Source organism: Elgaria multicarinata, chromosome 9 (genome assembly GCF_023053635.1).
Source record: "Elgaria multicarinata webbii isolate HBS135686 ecotype San Diego chromosome 9, rElgMul1.1.pri, whole genome shotgun sequence".
Lineage (NCBI taxonomy): Eukaryota > Metazoa > Chordata > Lepidosauria > Squamata > Anguidae > Elgaria > Elgaria multicarinata.
This window is the reverse complement of record NC_086179.1, coordinates 100,151,609-100,178,377: the sequence shown is the minus strand read 5'-3', so window position 1 is coordinate 100,178,377 and position 26,769 is coordinate 100,151,609. Positions and strand designations below refer to the sequence as shown.

At 43.6% G+C, this 26,769-nt stretch overlaps 1 protein-coding gene across 1 annotated transcript in view; it reads right to left on the bottom strand.

The window, feature by feature from the left end:
- FERRY3 (FERRY endosomal RAB5 effector complex subunit 3) overlaps positions 1–26,769 on the bottom strand; it is an 84,945-nt gene that overhangs the window by 42,158 nt on the left and 16,018 nt on the right. Inside the window, exons 5-9 of the mRNA XM_063134400.1 lie at positions 22,191–22,290; positions 21,989–22,107; positions 20,905–21,011; positions 15,827–16,024; positions 14,174–14,302 (exon numbers count right to left, since the gene is read on the bottom strand). Coding sequence (XP_062990470.1) covers positions 14,174–14,302; positions 15,827–16,024; positions 20,905–21,011; positions 21,989–22,107; positions 22,191–22,290 — 653 coding nt within the window. The remainder of the gene's footprint in view (positions 1–14,173; positions 14,303–15,826; positions 16,025–20,904; positions 21,012–21,988; positions 22,108–22,190; positions 22,291–26,769) is intronic.

Sequence of the window (26,769 nt, the reverse complement as noted above, 5' to 3'; positions counted from 1 at the left end):
GCTGCCTCTTGAAGGCCTCTAGTGTGGGAGAGCCCACAACCTCCCTAGGTAACTGATTCCATTGTCGCACTGTTCTAACAGTCAGGAAGTTTTTCCTGATGTCCAGCTGGAATCTGGCTTCCTTTAACTTGAGCCCGTTATTCCGTGTCCTGCACTCTGGGAGGATCGAGAAGAGATCCTGGCCCTCCTCTGTGTGACAACCTTTTAAGTATTTGAAGAGTGCTATCATGTCTCCCCTCAATCTTCTCTTCTCCAGGCTAAATATGCCCAGTTCTTTCAGTCTCTCTTCATAGGGCTTTGTTTCCAGACCCCTGATCATCCTGGTTGCCCTTCTCTGAACCCGCTCCAGCTTGTCTGCGTCCTTCTTGAATTGTGGAGCCCAGAACTGGACGCAATACTCTAGATGTGGCCTAACCAGGGCCGAATAGAGAGGAACCAGTACCTCCAGTGATTTGGAAGCTATACTTCTATTAATGCAGCCCAAAATAGCATTGGCCTTTCTTGCAGCCATATTGCACTGCTGGCTCATATTCAGCTTGCTATCTACAACAATTCAAGATCCTTCTCGTTTGTAGAATTCGCAAGTGTAAGCATACAGCCGCCGTGCACTTTGTGAATACCCTTGGAGTGTTGGCGAAGCTGAAGATAAGAACTCGGAACTGAAAGATTTCCATACCGATGACAAAGCAGAAGCACTTGTGGTGAGTGGGGTGGACAGCAAAGTGAAAGTAGGCGTCTCTGAGATTGACCGATGTAAACCAGTGGTTTCATTGGAGGAGTGGAAGGATTGTGTCCAACGTGACCATTTTGAATTTCCTTGGTATGATGAAGCTATTCAGGTCCCTTAGATTGACAATGGGTCGAAGGGCCCCATCCTGTTTCAGCACTGTGAAGTAACATGAAAAGAAACCGACTTGGGTGTTGGATGTTACTCGTTGGATTGCTCCCTTTTCTAAGAGGAGGTGGGATTTCTCCAGGACAGCTTGTGATGGTGCAGTGATGCATACAGTGCCAAGAGGAGGGAGGACTTTGAATTCTATTCGGTATCCATCGTGGATGATGGAAAGGACCCAGATATGATCCTGGCCCACATGGTGTAAAAAGGGGCTAGGATAGTGCCAAAGAGAGGTGTTTTGGGTGGATGCTGTTGACTGTCAAACACACCATTTGGTGGTGTCCAACTTTGGGCGTGGTTGCCAGAAGCGGGGCGATGGAGCCTGCCTTCTATTATGCTGATGTGTCTGCTGGTAGCAACTTGGCCTGTCGTGTTGTTGCTGTCGATTCTGGAAAGATGACTAGGTCGGTACCAGCGATTCCTATATGTCGGATACTGGCTTGGTTGCGATATCCCCATCTTTTTTGCTGTCAAATGGGCTTTTTGGACGGTGTCCATAGCCTCGTCAGTTGAGGAGTTGAACAGCCCTTCCCCATCAAAGGGGAGATCTTCGATGTGAGAGCGGGCTTCTAGTGTTAGCCCTGCAGGGCATAGCCATGTATGGCGTTGGAGGGCAACAGACCCAACCATGGACTTTGAGGCACTGTCAGTCAGGTGGCGCAAAGGGTTGAGCTGTAGGCAGGAGAGTTTCAAAGCTTTGGTTTGGCACATCTGTGTGACCTCATGCTGGTCCTCAGGCAGGTGAGTAGTCAGGGTCAATATTTTATCCCAAAGGAAGATCTGGTAGCATGCCATCATGGCTAAATAGTTGGTTACTTTCAATGTGAGCACAGCCAAGGAATAGATCCATCTGCTGATCATATCAAGTCTGCGGCCTTCCATGTCTACAGGGGTTGTGTGCGTTTTGTTTAAGCGACCCTAGGAAGACTTGACTATGATCGAGTTCGGTTTGGAGTGCATGAAGAGGAAAGAAGCATCCTTTTCTTGCACTTTGTAAAGGCTTTCGAGACGCTTGCAGGTAGGGGCTACTGAGGATGGTGCCTTCCATGACTGATGGGTGGTGTGAAGAAGGGTGGGAAGGAATGGTATCGAGACCGGTGGCGTATTGTCTGCATTGATGGCATTGAACACTTGGTCAGAAACTTGTTCACATGGTTGCTGAATGCCGATGCCTAGGAATTGAGCCATACATAAGACTTATTCAGCAAAATGGGTGATATCCTCGGATGGGGGCGCTTGATCTCTTGTGCCAACTACATCATCTGGAGACAGAAGACATCGAGGAGCAGAAATAACAGAGGATGAATCCGATTCATAATGGTCCTTGGAACGTGAAGGCAAACGAATCCTCAGTTGTGGTTTAGGTAGATGGCACTCAATCGATAGTCCAGTAGACAGCAAGCTGCGAGGGTGGGGAAGAGAAGCTGTTCTAGCTGGTACCGGAGGAGGAATGGAGGTCGTCTGTACTGGTGACTGGTGGTCCTGATATCGAGAGGAGATAGCAGGGTGGTATCTATCAACTTGATGGTCTTGATAGTGTCGATGGTCTGAAAATATGACCTCGGTAGCGACCATTGGGAGACCCTGTCCCATTTATGTAGAGGGGATTGAGATCTATCGCGGGCGAAGTCGTACTGCTCTACTATGGAGCAGTCGTGACGTATAGAGGCAGATTGTGATCTCAATGGTCTGGGGTCACGAGGTGGTGCATAATGTGCAGGGGCAGGGCTCCCTGGATGGCACGACCTGTTGAGCCAAGAGAGTATGTTCCCTAGAAACCGAGGAATTCCTTATCTCACCTTTTGATCTGGAGGTTGATAAGGGTGGTATCAATGGGCCTGGAAGCGGATTCAGTATTGGGGGTGGCGTCGGTACCAATGGGCTAGTTGGCTGTGTCCGAGGAGGAAGAGAGCACGTCTCTGGTCGGCTTTCTTTGGATCTTTTGGATTTCTTTTTCTTCCTATTTTTGTCTGTGGCCGATTTGAGTTCTCAAGCCCATTTAGATATCTTTTTCGCTGTGGAAATGGTGAGCAACTTCGTGACTGGAGGAGGGTCTGTTTGGCCCATGGTTAGAGCCATTGGACAACCTTGTGAAGTTGAGGCCTGCGGTCTGGGGTTGTCCACTGCTTCTAGGGCCTTTTCCCACAGGATTGCCTTGAGGCAGTCAGATTGGTTGCAGTGCACCTGCTTGGATAATTTCATGCAGTGCGTACAGGCCTCAACCACATGGGCCTTGCCGAGGCAAAGAAAGCAGAGGGAATGGCCATCTGACAAGGGTACTTTGCCATTGCAGTGAGAGCACTTTTTGAAGAGAGCTCTTTGTGACACAGAGGTAGCTACTAGAAAAGTAGAGAAAGAAGTAAAGAGGGTTTTTTTTTTTAGGAGGACGATCTTAGAAACAGAGAAGTAGGAGGAAAAGGAAAGCTGAGTTCCTCAGCTTTAAGAAAAGATGTTCTCTCGGAGAAGAAGCTCCCAAGGTGTAGCACCAATGGCGTTTGAAAGAGAACTGAGGATCAAGGTGGGACCCCCCGAGCATGCGCAGTAGGACAGTGGGGGAGGAGTTCCTGCTGAAAAGACTTCTTCAGCTATCAAAGTTTTCCTGACATCGGCCTCGGTGCAGAGCCCATATTGTGTGATGCACAAAGACCACAATGAAGAATAACAAGATGTCTCTGACCTCTTCCTGAAACCACATACAGGAATCTAGTGTGAATCAACAAAGGTTCTCTGACAGAGGCTACTTACATCATGGTTACAGAGAGAAATGTTCTACCTGCCTCAGAATGGCAGAACCACTGGCAATAACTGAAATAGTAACCACACTTATGCCAAATTCTATTAAATGGGGAATCTTTAGTACATGAGGGAAAGATTGCTTAGCTGAAGTTCTTGGTGGCCATCTGTGCAACCACACACATGCAGAACATCTTCAAGACATTATAGAAAGACAGGTTGCTTACCTGTAACTGTAGTTCTTCGAGTGGTCATCTGTGCAGTCACACATATGGGCTCTGCGCCTGCGCGGGGCCAGCTTCGGAAACTTCTCTAGCTGAAAGTCTTTTAGGTGGGAACCCTCCCCCACCGTCCACTGAGCATGCTCAGGGGTTCCCGCCTAATCCCCTCAGTTCTTGAAACCGCCTAAACAGTCTCACTGAGGTGAACCACCAGGTAATCAAAAAATGACACCATAGTGGGGACGGTGGGAGGGTAGTGTGACTGCACAGATGACCACTCGAAGAACTACAGTTACAGGTAGCAACCTGTCTTTCTTCTTCGTGGTCTCTGTGCATCACACATATGGGCGAATAACAAGCTGACTACCCGGAGGTGGGTGGTGTCAGGTGATGGATGAAAATTCAACGGATTGCCGATAAGACGGCACTCCCAAAAGCACAGTCTCTACGTGCTCTGATGTCCAGACGGTAGTGACTGGCAAAAGTCAGAGGTGTCGACCAGATATCCGCTTTGCAGAGGTCCGGTATGGCAATACCTCTTTCAAAAGCTGTAGCAGTGGCCCCTCCTCTGGTGGAGTAAGAGCGCACTTTCCCCTTCAGCGGGGGGACAGCAAGTTCATAGGCTAATTTAATAGTCTGAAAAAACCCAAGCAGATATTCTCTGCAGAGATGCTTGGAGTCCCTTTTGTTTGACCTATAACAAACAAAAAATCTTAGGGATCTCCGGAGAGTCACTGTTCTGTCCAGCGTATGTAGTGTTGACTCAAGAAGAGTTGTCGGCGCAAGGAAAAAGCTTGGCAGAGTAAAATCCTGTCCAAGGTGAAAGGAGAAACAACCTTTGGAAAAAAGCTGGTCTAAGGACCACTTTGTCAGCATGAAAACCCGTATAAGGTGAGTCCATACGGAGTGCTGCTAACTCTGATGCACGTCTAGTAGACGTTATGGCAACAAGGAATACCACCCTAAAAGTCGGTAAACGCAAATCTGTCTTTGCCAACGGTTCGAAAGGCTTGGCAGACAGTGCTTTGAGCACCACGGAAAAGCTCCATTGCGGAACAAAGGGACGAAGGGGTGGAACTGTATTTTTCATCCCTTTCATAAAGCGCTTAACCAGTGGATGAGTGAAGACCGAACAGCCCTAAATCCATAAATGTGAGGCAGAATCGCTGCCAGATAAACTCTAAGTGAGGAAATTTAAGGCCTCTTTTAACAAGGAAAAAGGGAAAGTGAGGATGGTGGAAATAGGCTCTGAAAGGGGTTTCTCATTCCTGCTTAGTGCAAAGGAGGAGTGAGCTTCCCATTTGGTAGCATATGACTTTCTAGTCGCTTGTTTCTTAGCTGCTAGAATTATGTCCCATATATCAGGGGGTAAGGATTGACAGTCTAACATTGTGGTTTCTACTATGAGGTCCAGAGAGCTCAATAAATTGAGGATTACTCCCACTGCCTTCGATAGCATCCTCTTCTAAGATGCCACTAGAAGCCAGTTGTCTAAATATAGGTAGACTTTCACCCTGTGTAGGCAAATGAACTGCCATATATTTTGCAAACATTCGGTGGGCTGTGCTTAGGTCCATAGACGCACCCAAACTGGGACATATCGGTACCTATGATAAACCCAAGGTACCTCTGGCGAGTGTTCTGAATGGCTATATGGAAGTATGCATACTTACGTGTATGGGGCGAAAACTACTCCCTTCTTGAGGAGCAGCATTAAGAAAGATAGTGTGTCATCTGTAATTTGCTGGTTCTGATGCAGGAAACGAGATGAGCAATGAGATTGAACAATCCTTCACCATCGGATGATAGGTCCTCAATCTAGTTCACAGAGTGAGACCTGCTAATCATAGGTATGCATGCAAAGCGCCAGAGCACGCACCATCGCTCTCAACTCACACTGAAGTGACGGGTCATGTAAAGTTGCTGACAAGAGGAAAAGTTGGATCTGGACATCATAACTAAATTGTGTATGACTCTGGGGCCCAAAGCAGATGAATATGTTCTGAAAACTCCCCTTGGGGCTAACTGAACTAATATAGAATTGGAACACGGGTGCATAAAGAAAAAACCCCATGTCCACTACTGCACTTTAAAGATTCTGCACTTTCCAATGTCAGAGCCATCAAAGAAGGGCCTTTCTAGGGATTTTTAACTGTCAGAAGCAGTGCTGGGAGGAAAAATATCGACACTGGAGTTGGCTTCTCAGTACATACAGCATGAGATACAAAATCCTGCACTTTATTTTCCTAGTTATGTGTCTCAATACCAAGCCTGGTCATCCTCAATGACCGGGAAGTGGTATAAGTCCTCCAAAGGAGGTTCTGCCCTGTGTAGGTGATGCAGAAGAGAGCAATGTTGAGACCGACTGATAGTCCTCAAAGGATTGAAGGGAATCAGGTCTATTCTTATGCTCTAACTCATCTTCCCCACGTTGATCTCCTAATGTCCCATGGAATGGGGGTGGAATGGGGAAGAGCTAAGTAACTGTGCTGACGCATTGTGGCTGTAACAGCTGAGCCCTGTGTATCGGTCGCAATGACAGTGATCACAGTTGTACGTATCCCCATCACGGTACTAAAGCCAGTATCCATGCTTGTATGGTATTCTCAGGAGACGTGGCCCCTTTAACATTGTATGCCCTCCTCTTCCAAGGGGGGGGGAGCCCCAAGAATGATAACATCAGACATAATGGTAATAAAACGCTCTCCATTGAAAGCAAAGCACTCAGAGCGTAGAGACTCTGGAATGGGGACCTTGAAATAGGTGGTTAGCTTGCAAGGTATACACTGCCTGATGTGGTGGACAGATGTCCATTGGCTTTGGAGGGGAGAGATATTACATCTCACCCTCTGACATTGAATCTGCATGCAAGATGCCCTCTTGGTATCAAGAGTCTCAGCATTTGTACCAAAGAGCTATTAACATTATTGTTATGTTACTGTCATTTTCAGTACCAAAAATTTCAACCTTGGCCAGTTATGTTCATTGCCAGTGTCAGCATAGAGAATTCCAGAGTCTGCATTGTAAATGCTAGTTATGTAATTGCCACTGTTGGTATCGAGGGCTCCAGTCTGTACCGAAGAAGCTACATTGTTGCCGGTCTCGGCATTGAGGAATTCATTCTCGGTACCGAAGAAACTAGTTATATTGTTGCCAGACTCAGTATCGAGAGGCTTCAGGCTCTGCACTGAAGAAGCTAGTTATATTGTTTCTCGGTATTGAGAGCAGTCTAGGTACCGAGAGGTCACAGGCTAGGTACTGAAGAAGCTAGTTATATTGTTGCCAGACTCGGTATCGAGAGGCTTCAGGCTCCGCACTGAAGAAGCTAGTTATATTGTTTCTCGGTATTGAGAGCAGTCTAGGTACCGAGAGGTCACAGGCTAGGCACTGAAGAAGCTAGTTATATTGTTGCAAGTCACAGTACTGAGAGGCTTCAATCTAGGTACCGAGAGGTCACAGGCTAGGCACTGAAGAAGCTAGTTATATTGTTGCAAGTCTCGGTATCGAGAGGCTTCAGTGTACTGAAGAACCTAGTTATTATTGCTACCGAGGAGGCCAGCCATGGGGACTCTAACAGTAGTGGTTAGATCTGGCTTCCATCGAACGGCAGATCCTCTATGCGGGTGCGTGCCTGCTGGGACAGCCCTGCTGACCTCAGCTACGCATGCCTTCGTAGTGCAATGGAAACTACCATGGCTTTGAGGCGCAGTCCGTAGCGTGGCGTGCTGTATTAAGCTATTGTCGAGAAAGTCTCATAGCCTCAATACAAAAACATCCGCCAGTTCCCTTTGGTCATCTGGCAAGAATCCGGAGAGAGATGTAATATTCCCCCATAAAAAGAGCTTACGTTTTTCCATTGTGGCTTGGTAATTATGCACACGAAGGGATAAAGCTGTAGAAGAGTATACTCTTCTCCCCAGGCCGTGCAACCTACGGCCTTCTTTGTCCACTGGTGCATTATTTGTATGTAAATAGGAACGGGACAATTTAGTCCTGCATCTTATAAATATATGTTGTCTAGCCTCCTCGACATTGTGGCATAGAGGAGGGCAGCTTCCATGATTGTTGTGCTGTGCGCAGCAGCACAGGCAAATATGGAATAGCCACTGGGGTTGATGACCCACAGTATACATCATCGTAAACTGGGTCATTAAATTTCTCTATAGGTTGGGATATTTGAGCCCCTAGGGACCTTGCCATTCTTTGTACCTTATCAGTAAAGTGTGCTAAGTCCTCTGAAGGGGACACCACGTCTGCAGTGACCACGAGGTCATCTGGTGGTGATGTATCTTGTGAGGAGTCCGATTGGTAATCCTCCTCCAATGGAACATCCAGTCCCATGTCTGATGTAGGCAACGTTTGCAGTGCTTCCGATGGTACTGAAGCGGTTAGTACTGCGGTTTGCGTTGGTTGCGGAGCGCGCCTCGGTACAGATGGTAGAGGCGGCGGTGGCATGGCCAAGACATCCTCTGGGAGGGATGGAGGGAAGATCGCTTTGGAGGGTGGTTGGCGGAAACGCGGGTACGGCTCGTGTTGCCGTTCCTACGGATACCGATAATAGTAATCTTGGTGCCTTCTGTGTCTCCAATCCTCGTAATAATACAGAGGATACTAGGGAGGTTGCCAATCAGCGTAATAGTCCCACATTCTTGGAGGGGACAGATGTCGGTCGTCATAGGTCATATATTGAGGACCTGAATGAGCTAAAGCCGGTGAACGACCCCGGTCGTATCTGTAAAGAGGCGTATCGATAGCCTTCGGTATCGACCGGCGGTTGCTGGTGAGGCGTGTGTCGGTATTGATAGCCTTTGGTATTGACCGGCGTTAGCTGGGGCACTTGTCGGTAACGACATCCGTCGGTATCGATGGGCTGTGGTTCCTCTCAGTACCGAGGGGAACTGGGACCCCGATCAGGTACGGTATCATCCAGGGAGGAACCTCTAATTTTGCCTTCCGAAATCGATGCTCTTATGCTGGGATCATCTGTCGGTACCGTGATGATCTGCAGTGGAGAAAGTATCGGTGAGCCGATACCGTGCCCTGCCTGGGGCGGAGAATTCGATACCGGTGGTGCGGATGGTGTCGCCCATCTCGGTATCAAAAATGGTCTCGGTAGCGATAGCCTCGGTATCGGGCTTATTGGTTCTGGAGGAGACCTTTGCAATGAAAGGCTCGACATCGGGCTCCTGTGCCCTGTCGGATGCCTCGGTACCGAAGTGCTTGGTACCGGGCTCCTTGGTACCGACAAAGTCGGTTTCAACGGTTTTTTTCTTCCCATTTTCCATCTTAAGTTTGCTCTTTTCTTTCTGGGGTTGTCAGCCCCAGAATGCTCTCTCACTCTCTTAGAAATCTTCTTTGCCGCCTTTGTTGATGCGGCTGAGAGGAGGAAGGAGAAACCGATAAGGCTTCACTCCGCGCGGGAGGAGGTTGGGGCATAGACTCCATTATAATAGGAGAGAAAAAACAAGAAGGAAAATAGAATATTTTCAGCTGAGGTAAAGTATACCACACACGAGAAGTCTCCACAAGCTGTTGACCCTACAGGCGGTTGAAGAGAACTGAGGGGATTAGGCGGGAACCCCTGAGCATGCTCAGTGGACGGTGGGGGAGGGTTCCCGCCTAAAAGACTTTCAGCTAGAGAAGTTTCCGAAGCTGGCCCTGCGCAGGGGCAGAGCCCATATGTGTGATGCACAGAGACCACGAAGAAGAACCTGGACCTTTCAGACAGCAGATTATTTATTTATTTATTTATTTATTATTTAGAATATTTATATACCGCTCCTCATTGGAAAAAATTTCGGAGCGGTGTACAAGGTAAAATGAAAATAAAAACAGAATAAAACAGTTAAAACAAAATTTAAAAAGAAGCAAAAAAAAACCCCCAACAACACAGAAATCCAAGGCTGCATGTTAAAGAAAGGCTTCTTGGAATAAAGATGTTTTCAGGAGGCGCCGAAAAGAGTACAAGGTTGGAGCCTGTCTGACCTCCAAAGGCAGGGAATTCCACAGGAGGGGCGCCACCACGCTGAAGGCTCTTCCCCTGGTGGATTCCAATCGGAAGATGGATCTAGGTGGAACCACCAGGAGCAGGCCCTCGGATGACCTCAGTGACCGGGCAGGTTGGTAAGGGAGAAGGCGCTCTCTCAGGTATCCTGGTCCCAAGTTGTTTAGGGCTTTGTACACAAGTACAAGAACCTTAAACCTGGCCCGGTAGCGAATAGGCAGCCAGTGCAGTTCCCTCAGCAGAGGAGTTACATGCTGGAAAGGGGCAGCTCCAGACAACAGCCGAGCTGCAGCATTCTGCACTAGCTCCAGCTTCCGGAGCAGCTTCAAGGGCAGCCCCACATAGAGTGCATTGCAGTAATCCAATCTTGAGGTTACCAATGCCTGTACCACCATGGTCAAGCTATCCCTGTCCAGGAGAGGCCATAGTTGGCGAACCAACCGAAGATGGTAAAAGGCACTCCGAGCCGTGGCGGCTACTTGAGCCTCCAACGACAGAAACGGGTCTAAGAGTACCCCCAAACTACGAACCTGTTCTTTCAGAGGCAGAGCAACCCCATCCAGAACAGGCAATGAGCCTGTCTCCCGGACTCGGGAACCACTCACCCACAGGGCTTCCGTCTTGCCAGGATTTAGTCTCAGTTTATTGGCCCTCATCCAGCCCATTACTGAGTCTAGGCACTGGTCCAGGACTTGCACAGCCTCACCTGATTCAGTTGTCACAGGGAGATAGAGCTGCGTGTCATCAGCGTATTGATGGCATTTAGCTCCAAATCCCCTAATGACCGCTCCCAATTATGCTCCCTCTGTCCAATGTACATGCCTAAAGGGAAGGCGCCGTTCATTTCTGCTCAGTTGAGCTTAAGCATCACAGATATCAGCCTGAAGTGGGGCAACAGGGAGGCTGTGCACAGATGACTACAAAGAACTTCAAGACTAGCAATTTGTTAGAAAATGCTGAGGCTTGAACTGGGGACCTTCAGAACTGTACATGGAGGCCCGATGTGATGAGCTGAAGAACTACAGATTGCAGCCTCTAGCTAAACTAGGGGTTGGGAACCTCCACTGACTCCCCCTGGGGTCACATTCCTTCAGGAGAAAAGTAAATTATAATTTGAGCATTTGTGGGGAGGATGGAGGATTTGGTGAGAGTTTAGGAAAAGGAGATTCACTCATAGCTCCACTCATGCTCAGAGTCTGAGGTGTTGAACTGACATTTGTGGGTCCCCTGCTTCCACTCCACACATCCCCGAGTATTAAGCAAGTGCTTTTAACACAGAACTAGCCTCCACCCATTTTGGAAAGCTTTGAAATGGGAGCTGCCAAAGTCAGGAGTCAGGCTAGTTCTCTGTTAAAAGCTCTTGCTTAAGACTTGAAGCAGGGGACCCACAAATGTCAGTTCAACACTTCAGACCCTGAGGATCAGCTTGCTTAGTGGACAATCTGCTTCTCTTTTCCTGACCTGTATCCCCTCACCACGCCCCAATCACTCAAATCACAATTTGCACAAAAGACAGAAGGGGGGAATGCACAAATTCCAACATTTTTAAAAAACAAAACAGTGGAACCTGCATATTGCTCAATTTGCTACTGAACGAATTTCCAAACAGGGGAAAACAGAACTAAATCCACTGGGCCAAGCTGGAAAAATTCTGTCAACCTTAACCCCCAAAATGGAATCTTCCAAAGTCCCAAGTTGAGTTAGGACTTTGAAATGAGTTTAGGTAGGAAGGAGATGAGATGTCTAGTGTAAGAATGGTAAATCAGAGAATAAGGCTGTGAGCTCCCTGACGTGCCTGGTTAAAATTGGAATGCCAGTTCCCAGAAAAGTAGGCAACAATTACAGGTAGCAAGAGGTTCAAAAGGGCCATGCATAATTTCAATCTGCAAAAACGACAGGCTGTACTGTAATAGGGGTCCCTAATGGGGAAGATGAAGGTTATAAGTGCCTTTAAGGAACCAGTTAACTAACAGGTGAACAAACTATTAAACCTGAAACTAGGAAATGGGGGGGGCAAAGAGCACCACCAGGTGAGGCAGCGATGAGAGAGGAGCCAGTGGAATGGAATGAAAGGTGAACACAATAGGACTTGGATTGCTTGGATTTTAGAAACGTATGATTTCCAGGCAGAAGGTTTTCTGTCCCTTATGAGTGCTGCATGGCTGGCTGGATCCTTCATGCTACGAGTTTCAAGATCAAAATCTGAAGATTTCATAGTTGAAATAGGAGAAAGAATTCTCCCATGATGAGCAATTGGGAGGTTTTGAACCAAGATATGCAGTCAAAACATGACTATGAGGATGCAATCGGCATGATCCAATGTGAAGCTGAGAAAGGTTCAATGCCTTTCTTCTTCCACCCTTGATTCTAGCTGGTCCAAGTGGAGTAACTAAAGCTACCCTGCTCAGAGCTTCTGCCAGAGAACACTCTGGGTTGGCAACACAGACTGAAAGGAGATGGATGCTATGCTTAATGCACTGCTCCCAAATTTGAAATGTGAGACAGGAGGGATTTGTGACCCTGTGCTGCCTTAATAATAATAATAAATTTATTTATTACCTGCCTCTCCCTCTGGATCGAGGTGGGGAGCAACAATAAATAAAACATAATACATAAAATTAGTTAAAAAAGCATATAAAACCAATATAATATTAAAATAACAATCACAACATCTTAAAACTCTTAGGTTTAAAATTCATCTGGGTAGGCCTGCCGGAAGAGGCTAGTCTTTACAGCTGTCTTAAACTCAGAGAGAGCTCTAAGCTGATGAATCTCCTCAGGCAGGTCATTCCACAGTCTGGGGGTAACAGAAGAAAAGGTCCTCTGGATAACGGTTGTCAGCCTAGTTGTGGCTGACTGGAGTAAACCCTTCCCAGAAGACCTGAGTGTGCGGGGCAGATTGTACGGGAGAAAGCCATCCCGCAGGTCACCTGGACCCAAACCATGTAGGGCTTTAAAGGTGATAACCAACACTTTATACTTCGCCCAGAAACTAATTGGCAGCCAGTGAAGTGATTTTAAACTGGTGTAATGTGGTCACGCCTAGGTGAACCAGTGACCAATGAGGCTGCCATATTTTGCACTAGTTGAAGTTTCCAGACTAGGCACAAAGGTGGCCCTATGTAGAGCGCATTGCAGAAGCCGAGCCTTGTTTGGATAGGGAGTGTTCTGTGGCAATATTGTGTGTGGTGATTTGGATTTCCTTCCTTCCTCTTAAGGGTGAAGGCTGTGCATGTGCTTTATTGTTGTTCCCCGCCTCGATCCAAACAGAGAGGCGGGTAAGAAATCATCATCATCATCATCATCACCATCATCATCACCATCTCGGTTTCTGAGAAAAAAAGCAATATCAGGACAGTGCCTTTGAGCATGTTCAAAGTTCGGCATCTCAAAGACACACTGTTGTATCTAGTTATGATTTTAAAACCCCACATGGCAGGTGGGAGGAGGCACCGCAAAGGGATGCAGCCCATTTATGTGGGTTGTTTCCTTTTATGTGGAATTGGGTTGACTGACTTTAGGAATCACAATAGCTGCCAAAGCCAGTAAGTCTAGCCTCTCACCCAAGGCATGCTGGGAGTTCTGCCCAAGGCATGCTGGGAGTTGTAGGTGTAAACCTATGTTTTTATTACATTCTTTAAAAATACTTAAAACTCCAAAATTCATGGTTTTAGATTTTTTCTGATCCATGGGTGAACAGCATTAAGGCAGTACCATATGTGGAAGTGGGTAAACATTTGGGGACATACATGACGCACACATACTTTCCACTTTATAGGTAGAAATATCAGGTTAGATAAACCTTCAAGGCAAAACCTAGTTCAGCTTCTTGAGGGTGCTTTCTGTGAGAGGAGAGCATAAGAAACATTTTGAGAGGTGAGTCCTGACACAAGGGTGGGGGATCACACAGTGCAAGCCAACTATTATAACAGCATTAAAGGTTATGATTTTATTAAGTTTAATTTGTATCATAGTTGGGTTTTAGCTAAAGGAACTTTGGGAGCCAATCTTGGTGAAGTATAAAGAATACAAAAGAAATCATTATTATTACACTCCACTTTATCCCTGTGGAAACATAAAAGTACATTACTAGTAAGCCTATTCCCTAAATGACAAATGTGTTTTCAGTGTTCAGGAACAATACAGTGAAATAAACAGGGAATGCAATGCACTGTTTACCAAGTATCTTATACAGCACTTTTAAAAATACTTTTTGGCTATGCTTATTTTTATGGCAAGGGAAAACTGTGAAGACCCGCCACCCTTACGCACACTCATCCAGTTCGTATTCCAAGAAGAGCAACACTAACTGGTACTGACCGTTTAGTCCTTTGCACTTATGGTGCCGCTGTGCTCGGGCATAAAGTACAACCTGCTGAACAACTTCAAGCTGCTCCTGAATCCCAGGAAAGTGGAAGTCTGTGCACTCTTGACAAACTGTTGCAAAATCTGAAACAAACAAAGTTCTCAGTGGAGGTGGTAAATCTGTTTCACTACAGACTAAGGCAGAGGCTCACACCATTGCTCCCCTATACAAAAATATTCACTCCAAAAAGAAAACTAGGTATTGGGTAGAAATGTCCTAACCTGGCCTTCTTCCTGGTATGCTAGTTTTCTGACCACCTTAATAAGAATTAGACCAAAAAAATTGAGAGAATTGAAAGAGAAATTGGGAAGATATGTGTGTTTGCACTGCAGATTAAATTGTAAGGTCTGACTTACCTTTTTTAAAAATCTTGACTGTGTAAATTGAGAGAGGCATCAAACACAAAACTTTAAAGTGGTTTGAGGATACCTTAAACGTGCAGACACAGCTATCACAAAGTCCTTACCGATATTAAGCTCTACTACATAATATCTGACATTCTGAGCCATTGAGGACAAGTGTCTGACTTAAAATGCAATATATAAGCTACTATTATGAGCCATTTAATATTCTGATTCTACTTGCCTTTTTCTACAGCAATGGGCACTAAAAATGGTGTTTGAAATTATTACTATTTATTTATTTATATATGGTTCTCATCTGAAGCAAATCTTAAAGTACAGCAGAATATGAATAGGACAAAAAGTTCCTTTCCTAGAATCATAGAATAGTAGAGTTGGAAGGGGCCTACAAGTCCATCGAGTCCAACCCCCTGCTCAATGCAGGAATCCACCCTAAAGCATCCCTGACAGGTGGTTGTCCAGCTGCCTCTTGAAGGCCTCTAGTGTGGGAGAGGCCACAACCTCCCTAGGTAACTGGTTCCATTGTCGTACTGCTCTAACAGTCAGGAAGTTTTTCCTGATGTCCAGCTGGAATCTGGCTTCCTATAACTTTAGCCCGTTATTCCGTGTCCTGCACTCTGGGAGGATCGAGAAGAGATCCCACTTGTTGCCTCTCCCCAGTTTGAGAAGGTTCCATTGATAAATACTCTTTGAGTCTGATTCTGTAGCCAACTGTTCCATCTAGCCCACTTTTAGCTAGTTTGTCAAGTGTAATAAAAGATCAGGTCTGATTCAACAACCTATGAGTGTTCTGGTGCACAATATGCAAGTGCCTCATTCAATTCAACGTTGGGGCAGGACCATGCATGTAATCGGCTCTGTGTTCAGATCTAGCCTTGGCTCAGGACTAAGTGGGAAAGCTCTTGCCTGGAATATGAACTTTAGATACTCATCAGATAGTGCACATGAGGATAGAGCTCACACTCATCTGTAGTTAAAACTGTTCCATTAATATTTTAGGTAACGATAATAAACCCAAGCATTGATCTACACTCAGCAAACAGTTTTGTGACATATTAAGACTAGCAGTTTTATTGTAAGGTATACTTAAGGTATCACAGGACTTTTTGTTGTTTTTGCTACCACTCTTGGAAGTTGTCATCTCTATACAAGCGCCCATACAGGTGGGCTAATAGGCATAGGAGTAACTGTTGTTATTTTAGATCCCATCTGGACAAGAAGAACTTCAATTCAATGAGGACTTACCTCTTTTGATCCCGCTGTATGAACTGATGCGATTATCCACTAGCAAGACCAGACCACAAAGAGAAGTTGAATAAAGTGACAGTGCAGTTTGGAGCCTGTGGAGTTTGACTCCGCTGCGCTGATGGCGCTTGTGCTTGCAGAAGTCCAGCATGTCTGCCCTCAGTAGTCTCAGATTATGCATCGTTTTCAATTGTGCTCCTAGACAGGATAAAACAAAGTGTGGGGAGGCAAAAGGAGCTGAAAGCATCTCAGGGATCAGATGGGGAACTGAATGATATGGACGTTTATTTACTCAGACTGAACATCTGGGATGAAATATACGCTAAAACACAGAAACAGGGCCTGCTACCACACATTGCTGGGGCAAAAGGAATTATTATCAGGAGTAGATTGGTTTATTAACTAGTCATAATTCTGCCAGCTTTCAATGTTTAACCACCCAGCTTCTCTCCCCAAAGAATTAACACACATATACTATCTTAGTAACTTGGCTGAAAGAACAGATGCATTAATATAGAATGAGAAAAGGCTAAGTCAACCATTTCCAAGTGGGTGCTCTCCAGACGTGTTGGACTACAACCCTCCATCCTGGCTGGGGGATCCTGACAATTGGACTCCAACAGATCTTGAAGGTACCAGGTTGGGGAAGGCTGGGTTAGTAGAATGCCCTCAGACCTGAATTCAGATTCATTTAACCAAGACAGACGCTTATTATTCATTATACACATAAGAACATAAGAAGTTCTTATGTTGAGGTGAAAGGAGAAGTTGAGTTGTGTGTCATCAACATATTGATGACAGTTCTGCCCATAACATTTTCATGTAGAACATAAGAAGTTCCATGCTGGATCAGACCAAGGGTCCATCTAGTCCAGCACTCTGTTCACACAGTGGCCAAACAGCCATCGGCCAGGGATGAACAAGCAGGACATGGTGCAACAGCACCCTCCCGCCCATATTCCCCAGCAACTGGTGCACACGGGCTTATTGCCTCGAATAATGGAGGCAGCACACAACCATCAGGGCTAGTAACCATTGATAGCCTTTGCCTTGAGGAATTTATCCAACCCCCTTTTAAAGCCATCCAGATTGGTGGCCATCACTACATCTTGTGGTAGTGAGTTTCATAATTTAACTATGCGCTGTGTGAAGAAGTACTTCCTTTTATTTGTCCTGGATCTCCCACCAGTTTCATGGGATGACCCCAGGTTCTAGTATTTTGAGAGAGGGATAAAAATGTCTCCCTATCCACAATCTCCATACCATGCATAATTTTGTACAGCTCTATCATGTCTCCCCTTAGCCTCCTTTTTTCCAAGCTAAACAATCCCAGTTTTTGTAACCTTCCCTCATAGGGGAGATGCTCCAGCCCCTTAATCATTTTAGTTACCCTTTTCTGCACTTTTTCCAGCTCTATAATATCCTTTTTCAGGTGTGGTGACCAGGACTGTACACAGTATTCTAAGTGTAGTCGCACCATAGATTTGTATAAAGGCAGTGTGATACTAGCAGTTCTATTCTCAATTCCTTTTCTTATAATGCCTAACAAGGAGTGTACCTTCTTTACAGCAGCCGCACACTGGGTGGACATTTTCATCGAGCTTTTACACCACAATCCCAAGATCTCTTTCTTGTTTCTCTCTCTTTCTGAACCGCCAGTTCAGATCTCATTAGTTATACTTGAAGTTGGGTTTTTTTTGCCCCAACCTGCGTCACCTTACACTTGCTTACATTGAACCACATCTGCCATTTGGATGTCCACTCTCCCAGCTTGGAGAGGTCCCTTTGGAGCTCTTCACAATCCCTTCATGTTTTAACAACTTTAAGTAATTTTGTGTCATCAGCAAACCTGGCCACTTCACTGCTCACTCCTAATTCCAGATCATTTATGAACAAGCATTTACACAACAAGCAACGAAGCAAAAAGAGGTTCCTAACATAATTATTTCCCCAGATGACAGTCATGTGTTTATATTTTTGCTTGGTTAGAAAAGATCCACAAGAAATATTTAAACATTCAAACCCTCTATTGCCTCCTTGCAGAATCACAGGGCAAGTTCACACATCACTCTAAGGCCTTAGCTAGACCTAAGGTTTATCCCGGGATCGTCCCTGCCTGCTCCCAGGATATCCTGTGTGTCATTTACATGAACAGGGATGACCCCGGGACAATCCCGGGATAAACCTTAGGTCTAGTTAAGGCCGAAGTCACCCTGAGGATAAGTGCCTTGCCATATAAGAAATACATCATCAATATAGCGACACCGAAACTTGATGTTATCACAAAATGGATTAATTAAAGAATATACATATTCATCTTCATATTTTCTCATATATAAGCAAGCCAACTCAGGTGCCATAGGGGAACCCATAGAAATACCATTGGTTTGCCAAATTTTATAGATCATGTGATGGGGATCCTACAGCAAAGATACAGAGAGAAATTAGAATCCTTTTAGAAGAAGGGATAAGCCTTGGTTACCTGACTCAAAAGGAATATGATTTTTTGTGGAACAAGGAACCTAGAATTCCTTTATTCTATATATTACCCAAGATACGTAAAAATATTTATCCACCACCTGGGAGACCTATAGTGTCGGGAAGTAATTTAGTAATGGAACCATTATCAAAATATGTTAGCTTCTTTTTGGCTCCTTTTGTAACCAAGTTAAGATCATATGTAAAGGATTCAATGGACTTCATTAATAAGTTAAATACACTCAACAATATTGATTCAAATGATATTATGGTAACTCTAGACATCTCTTCCCTGTATACGAATATCCCACAGGAGGAAGTGTTGATATGTATAGAGGAAATAATGAACACAAGAGAGAATAAGGTACCACCTACTCATTACATTATGGATATAGCTGAAATTGTTCTATCTAGAAATTATTTCAAATTTCATTCTCAGTTTTATTGGCAAACCAATGGTATTTCTATGGGTTCCCCTATGGCACCTGAGTTGGCTTGCTTATATATAGGAAAATATGAAGATGAATATGTATATTCCTTAAATAATCCATTTTGTGATAAGATCAAGTTTTGGTGTCGTTATATTGATGATGTATTTCTTATATGGCAAGGGAATAGAGAAGAGTTGATCCTATTTTGGAAATGATTAAATAACAGAACAGATAATATTAAATTTGAAACGAACAGCAATGTACAACGAGTTAATTTTCTAGATATATCTGTAGAAAGAGAAGGCCAGAAATTAATTACCAAATTATATAGAAAGCCCACAAATAAGCTCTTAAGATATGACAGCTCACACCCCAAACATATTAGGGATAATATCCCATATGGACAATTGGTTAGGATTAGAAGAAATTGCACTAGGGAATCGGATTATGAAAGGGAATCTTGGACTTTACAACAGCAGTGTTTACAGAGAGGTTATTCATAAAAGTGCATATCAAGAGCAAAAGAAAAAGTTGACAATATAGATAGAAGTACCCTCTTGAGGTCTAAACCAAAAAAGATTAGTAACAGATTGATATGCAGTTCACCATTCAACAATATTAGTATGTCTTTAAGACGCTCTATAAATAAATACTGGTTTTTAGTGAAGGATGTCATGGGTTGTCAAAAGAAACCCTATATTGCATATAAAAGAACACAAAGTATAGGGGACCATATAATCAGAAGTAACACAGTTAAAGCAATTACAACCTTGACTATTATTATTATTATTATTATTATTATTATTATTATTATTATTTATTTATTTATTTATATAGCACCATCAATGTACATGGTGCTGTACAGAGTAAAACAGTAAATAGCAAGACCCTGCCGCATAGGAGTCCCTCCAACCAGGTTCAGGCCCACCTGTAGGACATTTTCCGTGTGGACATTGTAAATATTGCAGTCATTCTCTCAAATTAAAACACTTTGTTAATCCAATAGATAACAGAGAATATCCTTTGAAAGATCTTACCACGTGCAATACAGGGTTTGTAGTATATGGCATAATCTGTCCCTGTAATAAATTATATATTGGCAAAACTACAAGAAGTGTTAAAACCAGGATAGATGAGCATATTAGTAAGATCAAATGTGGAATAGAAGGAGCACCATTAGTTCACCACTGGAAAGAGAAATCACATCAACTAAAAGATCTATCATTCTGGGTTATAGAAAAAATCAAGAATAAATCTGATAGGATCCTTTTAGAAAGAGAGGCCAGATGGATTATCAGGCTCAATACTATCAGCCCATCCGGCCTCAATGAGTCTTTGGAATTATCAGCACTGTTATAAGAAACATTTGTTTCCAATTAGTGTCAAGGTCTCTTTTCCCTCCCTATAAATCTCACCTCCTTTAGTATGTCAGTCTAGCAGCGTTCTGCAGACAACTTAACGAACTCTGTAAGTAAACTCTGATGTTTGCATTTGTAACATAGATATTTACTCCTGGTTGGTATATTTTTGTATATATACTTTAATTAACTGAATGATGATGTATTACACCTTTTGATTACAATTTGTATGTCTGGATATATGTATGTTTTTTTAAAGTATTTTTAGGTACATAAACTTGTAAAACGCCTCTATTTGTAAATATTATGATTCAAAGGACTTTTTTATTTATATTTTAGATAACAGCCCTGAGGAAGAGCGCAGTTTGCGTTCGAAACGCGTAGGCGGCACCTTGGCACTGTAAATAAACTTTTGTAAATATTCTGTTTTGAAGATTGCCTGGTTCTACCTTTGCCTTAGGTTAGGCTAAGAGTCAGCAACTGGCCCAAAGTCACACAGTGAGTTTCACCACTGAGTCGGGACTAGAACCTGGATCTCCTGAATCCCTGTCCAACGTTCTAAGCGTTACACCACGCAGTTGCTTGGTTTTTGTGACTAGCCCACCACTCTGAAATTCAGCCCTTAGACTAAAGAAGGTTTGACATCCCTGCATCAAAGCAAGACTGACTTAGTCTGAATCCAGCTCATCGTACACACAAAATCAGCCCACCGCCAGACTGCAGCCCCCAAGAGTTTTTCCAAACTTGCATTCAGCCCTTAGGCTGAAAGAGGTTCAGAACCCCTGCTGTAAGTGTTCAAAATTTCTCTTACCCAAATGGATAGTGAAGCTTTCTTCCAACTGCCTCTGCTCTTCAAAAAGGCTTCCATTTCCTTCTAAAGATTCCCGCCACTGATTAGGTTGAACTTTTATTTCATCACTGGAACAAACAAGAGGGGAAAGTATTAAGATAGGTAGCTTCCTGTTCCCTATCTCCATATTTATTAATCTGATTAAAAAAGCAGTATTTTTATGCCTAGATGAAATTTCTAATCTATGGGCCTGTGGGTACATTTTTAAAAACACACATACAAAAAAACCTCATGGACACAATTACAAAGTAACCTCTTTGAAGGCATAGCAAGTCACAAAATGGCACTCAGGGAAAATGCACACATATACATATACCCAGAGAACGAACACACACACAGAAAACAGAGAGAGAATATGCAAAAAGAACAAGCACACACCTCAACACAGAGAGAACATGCGCGCACACACACACACACACACACACACAAAAGACACAAAGAGAGAACATGCATGTATACACATATACAGGGAAAACATAAATACAGGAAAAATCTTCTGTTAAATGGAATCTGAACTCCCATTCCTACCTCCAAGCGCTGACTGGGTAAACAATTTCCCCTCAATCTCCCTTCCACCAGATGGCATTATTATAATTGCCCTATCCTATTGAAACTGCTTTTTGGATTTTAAGAAGTTTCACCTTCATGTCTGTGAGTACATGATTTCAGACCTTCCTAAAATTTGAAATGTATATGCAAGCTAGAAGTTACCTTTGATTTGTTTTTGCACGGCTTGATTTCCTATTATTCTTGTTCTTGCATATACAGATCCTAATAAACCTGTCTTTATATTGGACACTGGGTTTTGGCTAAAGCTCAAGGAACCTTTCCTTTACAGTACCAATATGCTCTCTCCCACTTCTGTCTGAACGCAGGGGTGCAGAACCTTAGGCCCAGGAGCCAAATCTAGGCCACCTGGTGTGCCAATCATGCCATACGATATGCCTCCAAACATAAAATGTGGATTTTCTACTCCACTGGCTGAACAGTTGCACAAGCTCATCTAATCAGTAACAAAGAAGTAAACATAAAGAAAGCTGGATACCCAATAGTGCTGTTGGGATGTTTTAGATCCTCATGAAGTTTTATCACCCATTCCTGATACTCCTGTTTCTGGATTGCTGTAGTTTGTTTCAGTTCATTGCTCCACTTGTTCTCCAGCACCTAAAAGCATATGTCAACTCAGCCAAATCATTTTAACAGCAAATTATTTGCACAATTTATTCCAATCAGGTAACTTCATTTACCTGCTGGGATTCAAAGTGCTGAGCTGCCAATATGTTTACATCTTGATCTGTTAATGACTTTCCCAATTCTTGCATCACCTTATCCATTTCAGCGCCTTGCCTAAAATTAAGGATCTCTCATTTAGTCAGAAATAAGTACATATACTACATATAATCGGCATTCCTTTTATTAAAACTTTTATAACAGTAATAAAATACGAATAGCAAATATTATTCCCCAAAACAAAGACATATTAAGTTTTAGAAGATACAGCTATATAAACAGTGGTAGTGGCAGAATAGTGGCCTTCGCTAGATGGGGCGAAATCCCGGGACGATCCCTGGAATCGTCCCTGTGTGTCCACATGGCGCACAAGGGGTCCCGAGATCAGGAAGGGATGATCCCTCCCTTGCTCCAGGATCTCGCCCTACCCTTTGAGCCTGTTTTTTCCGTGGTCCCGGGCTGAGCCCGAGACTGCAGAATGTGTGGCCGGGCGTCGTGGTTTGTCCCAGTTCCTCGTGAGGAGCTGGGACCCTCGCATGGGGCGCAGAGCTCCTCAGGAGCACTGTGCCCGTCGGGGGTGGGGTGGGGTGAGCAGGGAAAACATTTTTTTTTAAAAAACACACCACACCCTTACCTTTTGTGCATGAGCACTTGTGCGCACCTTGCCCTTTAAAGAAAAAAAATGGCGGGCGCGATACCTCTCCCTCTGAGGTCGTCATGCGCTGTGTGACGCTAGACCATCCCGCTACACCAGGAGGTCTAGCTAAGGCCAGTATCTGTTTTGCAGTGCACTCTAAGGGTGCAATACAACATACATATAATGAATAATTTAGCTCTACCTATTAAATAATGACCTGCCCTTACAAAGCATTTGCAAACCATATCAGTTAAGGAAATTCCATATTACATAACTAGTGACCAGGATCCAGAGAGTCTATAAAAGTTTCCAGGAGCCTGAAGTACTTTACAGCACAATCCTAGGTATCTTTGCTTGGAAGTATGAGCAAATTTTCAACGGCTCTTAGTCACTAGGAAGTCTGTATAGGACTGCAGCCTTATATTTGGCTGGCATATTACATGAGCCTCAGCTGTTCTTTGGTTCATAACGGAGCAATCCTAAGGTCTCTGGGTCAGTGTCCCAGGGACAATAGGATGGCATGGAAACCTCCTCTGAGGACAGAGACATCATTCTGACCTCAAAAGCATGAGTGGAAGACCTGTCTCCAGACACCTCTCCACTCACAGCTGACTGCCTCTCCAAGGTCAGAAAAGCAACCTTGCAGGAGGAAAGGGGGGATTCCAGTGAGCAGGGAGGAGACTGGTGAGGCCAGGATACGAGTTATCCTGAGCCTCGTCCAGTCTCCTTTCCTCCCCCTCTGAAGGACCTCACTAGACAGCTTGAAAAGCCCGCCTAGTGAAAATGAGGAAAGACGGAGAATGAGGAAGCAAAGAACACTTGCGTCGCTACTCTCACCTTGCCGGCTTCAGCCCAGCCCAGCATAGGAAATTCAGTAGCCTCTAAATCTCAGATTGTTTAAATACGTTTATCGGATTATTTTCTTTTCCTTTCAAATTAATTTTAGAACTAAAGAAAGATGACGTGTTGAATATATATATATAGAGAGAGAGAGAGAGGAGAGCCGGGAGCCGGAGCCGGTTGGGTTTGAGTGAGCTCCGTGATTTTGCTTACTTAAATTCCTTTTGTGCACGTATTTTCTTTTTCTTCCCACCTTATGTACTTTCAGCTACCTTATCTTAATTACTTTATCTCAGGGACTTGTTACCCTGAGCAACTCCCACTGAAAACTGAGATAACCGTTGTTGTTTTTAACGTGTATAAATAATTTTTATTTTGGTGCCTCTGGAGGAAAGGAATTTGAAGGGCTAGCTGCTGCTGACCCTGGAGGTTTTTTGTCTTTTGCTTTTAATACTTTGCTTTTTAATTCTTGGTTCTCTATTTATTTATTTATTTTTTAAAAAAACTTTTTAACTTTTTTAAATTTTTAACTTTTTAACTTGAATTTTTACCTTTGATTTTAACCAGCAAGTTTGCTATTCATTTAATGCGCTGCACTTAATTGTTTAATTGCTAAATTGCTTTACATTGAGCCTAAATACCTCGCAGCTGTTTTGGATCTCCTCAAACTAATCAAGCACTGAACAATTACGGCTGTTTTGACAAAGCCCTGGTTGATTTCGCATTCCAAAGGATAATGAAGTGGCTATCTTCTTTGCTTTGACCTACTCTCTTCTATTTCCTCCTCTTGATTGTTATAGAGGAGGCTGAAATTATCCACCAGCTTCACAATAAGTCTCCTGTTCAGAATATTTGAGGGACTAATGTAGAAAATATCAATCTCTGGGAGCAAAAAAAGTGAGCCCCCCTGTTTTTAGTATTACATGAGGAACTGTGTGCTGGGTATTTCCTCTTTATTAAAATGGTTTCTACAAGAAGTATCTATAGAAGCCAGGGGATGGTGCCAGTCTCTCCCCTTGTCCAAAGGGTATGTAAACGTACCAAACAAACGCAAATCACACAGTTTTGTATCCCTAGTGGGATGAAGGAAAAATATAAGGAGACAAGAGAAGAAATGACTGAGGCTTTGAACTCTTTACCCGATTGTACAGCAGAAATAAACGGATTAGAGGGATAACGGAAAACACCCATTATGGAGCCGCTGCCTAAAGGCCTTGCTCAAGAGCACCTAAGGTTCGAAAATTGGACCCTGCAAAATCCAACACATTCCCCTGAGATCGCTGAGTTAGAAGACCTAGAGTCAAAGGAAATAAATGAGTCAATGAAAGATCAAATGGAGAAGTTAAAAATTGAAAGGAAATCAATGGCTTTAGAGGGGAAAATAAATAAGTTGGTTGCTGCACAAGAACAGATAAGAAAAGAAAGCCTAACAATAGAAGGTGGGCTTTATATAATAATGAGAGAGATAGAATTAATTAAAAATTTCATATCTGAATGCAACAGTCTTCTAATCACCATTGTGGGAACGTACATAAAAACAGACCCTAAACTAGAAGATGTGGGTTTAGGGAAAGTCTGTAATAAAAACTTAGCACGGAAAAGTAACTCCACATTGAAGAAGGGTGAGAAACAGAAGAAAGTAGAAAAGAAGAAAAATGTAGTTCAAGTAAAGAAAAGTAAAAATAAAAAGACCCCAAAGATACAACGTTATAATAAAAAGGATCTTGAAAGATTATGCAAACTACTGGTCTCTCCACCAAGTAACAAAATGAAGATAAAGACCAAGAAGCAAACTAAACAGGGGTCATCATCAATGGAATCAAACAATACTAAGAACGAATCTCTCTCGAAAGAGGCAGCTGTTTCGCCTCTAGTTACTGCCCAAACACAAGTCAAGGCATCAGAACAATTGGACCCATGGGACAGCGTACGTATGCAATCTAAACAAAAATCAAAGAACTCCCCAAATAATAAAAAGTGGTCGTTAGTATTAAACCGCCAAAAATTGGTGATGTTAAATTATCCTAAACCTACTGGTCTTCTTACACAAACTGAACGCAAACTACATCTTCTAGAAATTCTGAATGTGACTTCTCCAGACTTACTTACTATAGACAAAATAGCTCAGGTGGAATATCTATTCTACAACTATATTTCTGCTCGTGCTGTTATCACTTTTAGAGATTGGGACAGTGTTAAATTAGTTCTCAAATGTAAAAATGCACTTAAATCTAGAGAGATTTTAATGTCAAGATTCTTTGAGAACCAAGTCCCACCACAGGATTTAATATTGGGTTCATATTTACATCCAAAAAATAACTCAATCAGTATAGAGATCCCTGTGGGGAATCTAATTGATCTTGACTCCGGGGAAGTGCCCACTCTAAGGCATAAAAGCAGTGTGTTGCCTGTATACAAAAAGGAGAAACAAACAGATCCTAAAGCACAAACGTTAACCCCAGGGGATAAGACTGTTCTAATCGAAGAAGAGAAAATGTTATTGGACTCTTTCTCTGCACTCCCTCTAGTAGAACAAAATGAAATTATACTAAGGCTGGAAGGTCTTAAAGGGCATTTAACAACTCTACAAGCGAAGGCAAAAGGCTGTAACCTCACCAAACGGGGAGACCACATGGAAAATGAACTTGACACAGCACATATGACTGATTTGGATACTGTGAAGGCAAGTTGCATAACAAAGGAGGATTCATGTCAATCAAAGAAAAGGTCCCCCAAGTTCCAGTTACACGTAGAAATACACCAACCTCCCAAAAACACAGAGTCAAGTAAAAATGAGAAGGAAGTACGCCCAGTCCAAGCTGTTGTAGCACCTGGGACATCAAAGCCTCTGACCTGGTTAGACATGAGATGTCTAGACAAGGAGGAAAACGGCTTACCAGAGAAGGAATCTAAAGAAATCAATCCACCAAATAAGAAATCTGGCATACTTTGCCCAGTGATCTCAAATGTGAACACTCTGAAAGCACCTTTGGATGTTATAGAACACCAACACCCAAAGGATACTCGGCAGAGACTTTCAAACGCTGTGAACAATGGAGAGCTCTGCCAAAAGTGACCAGAGCCAGTAAGATCCCCTGCTGACACACAAAACTACTGAC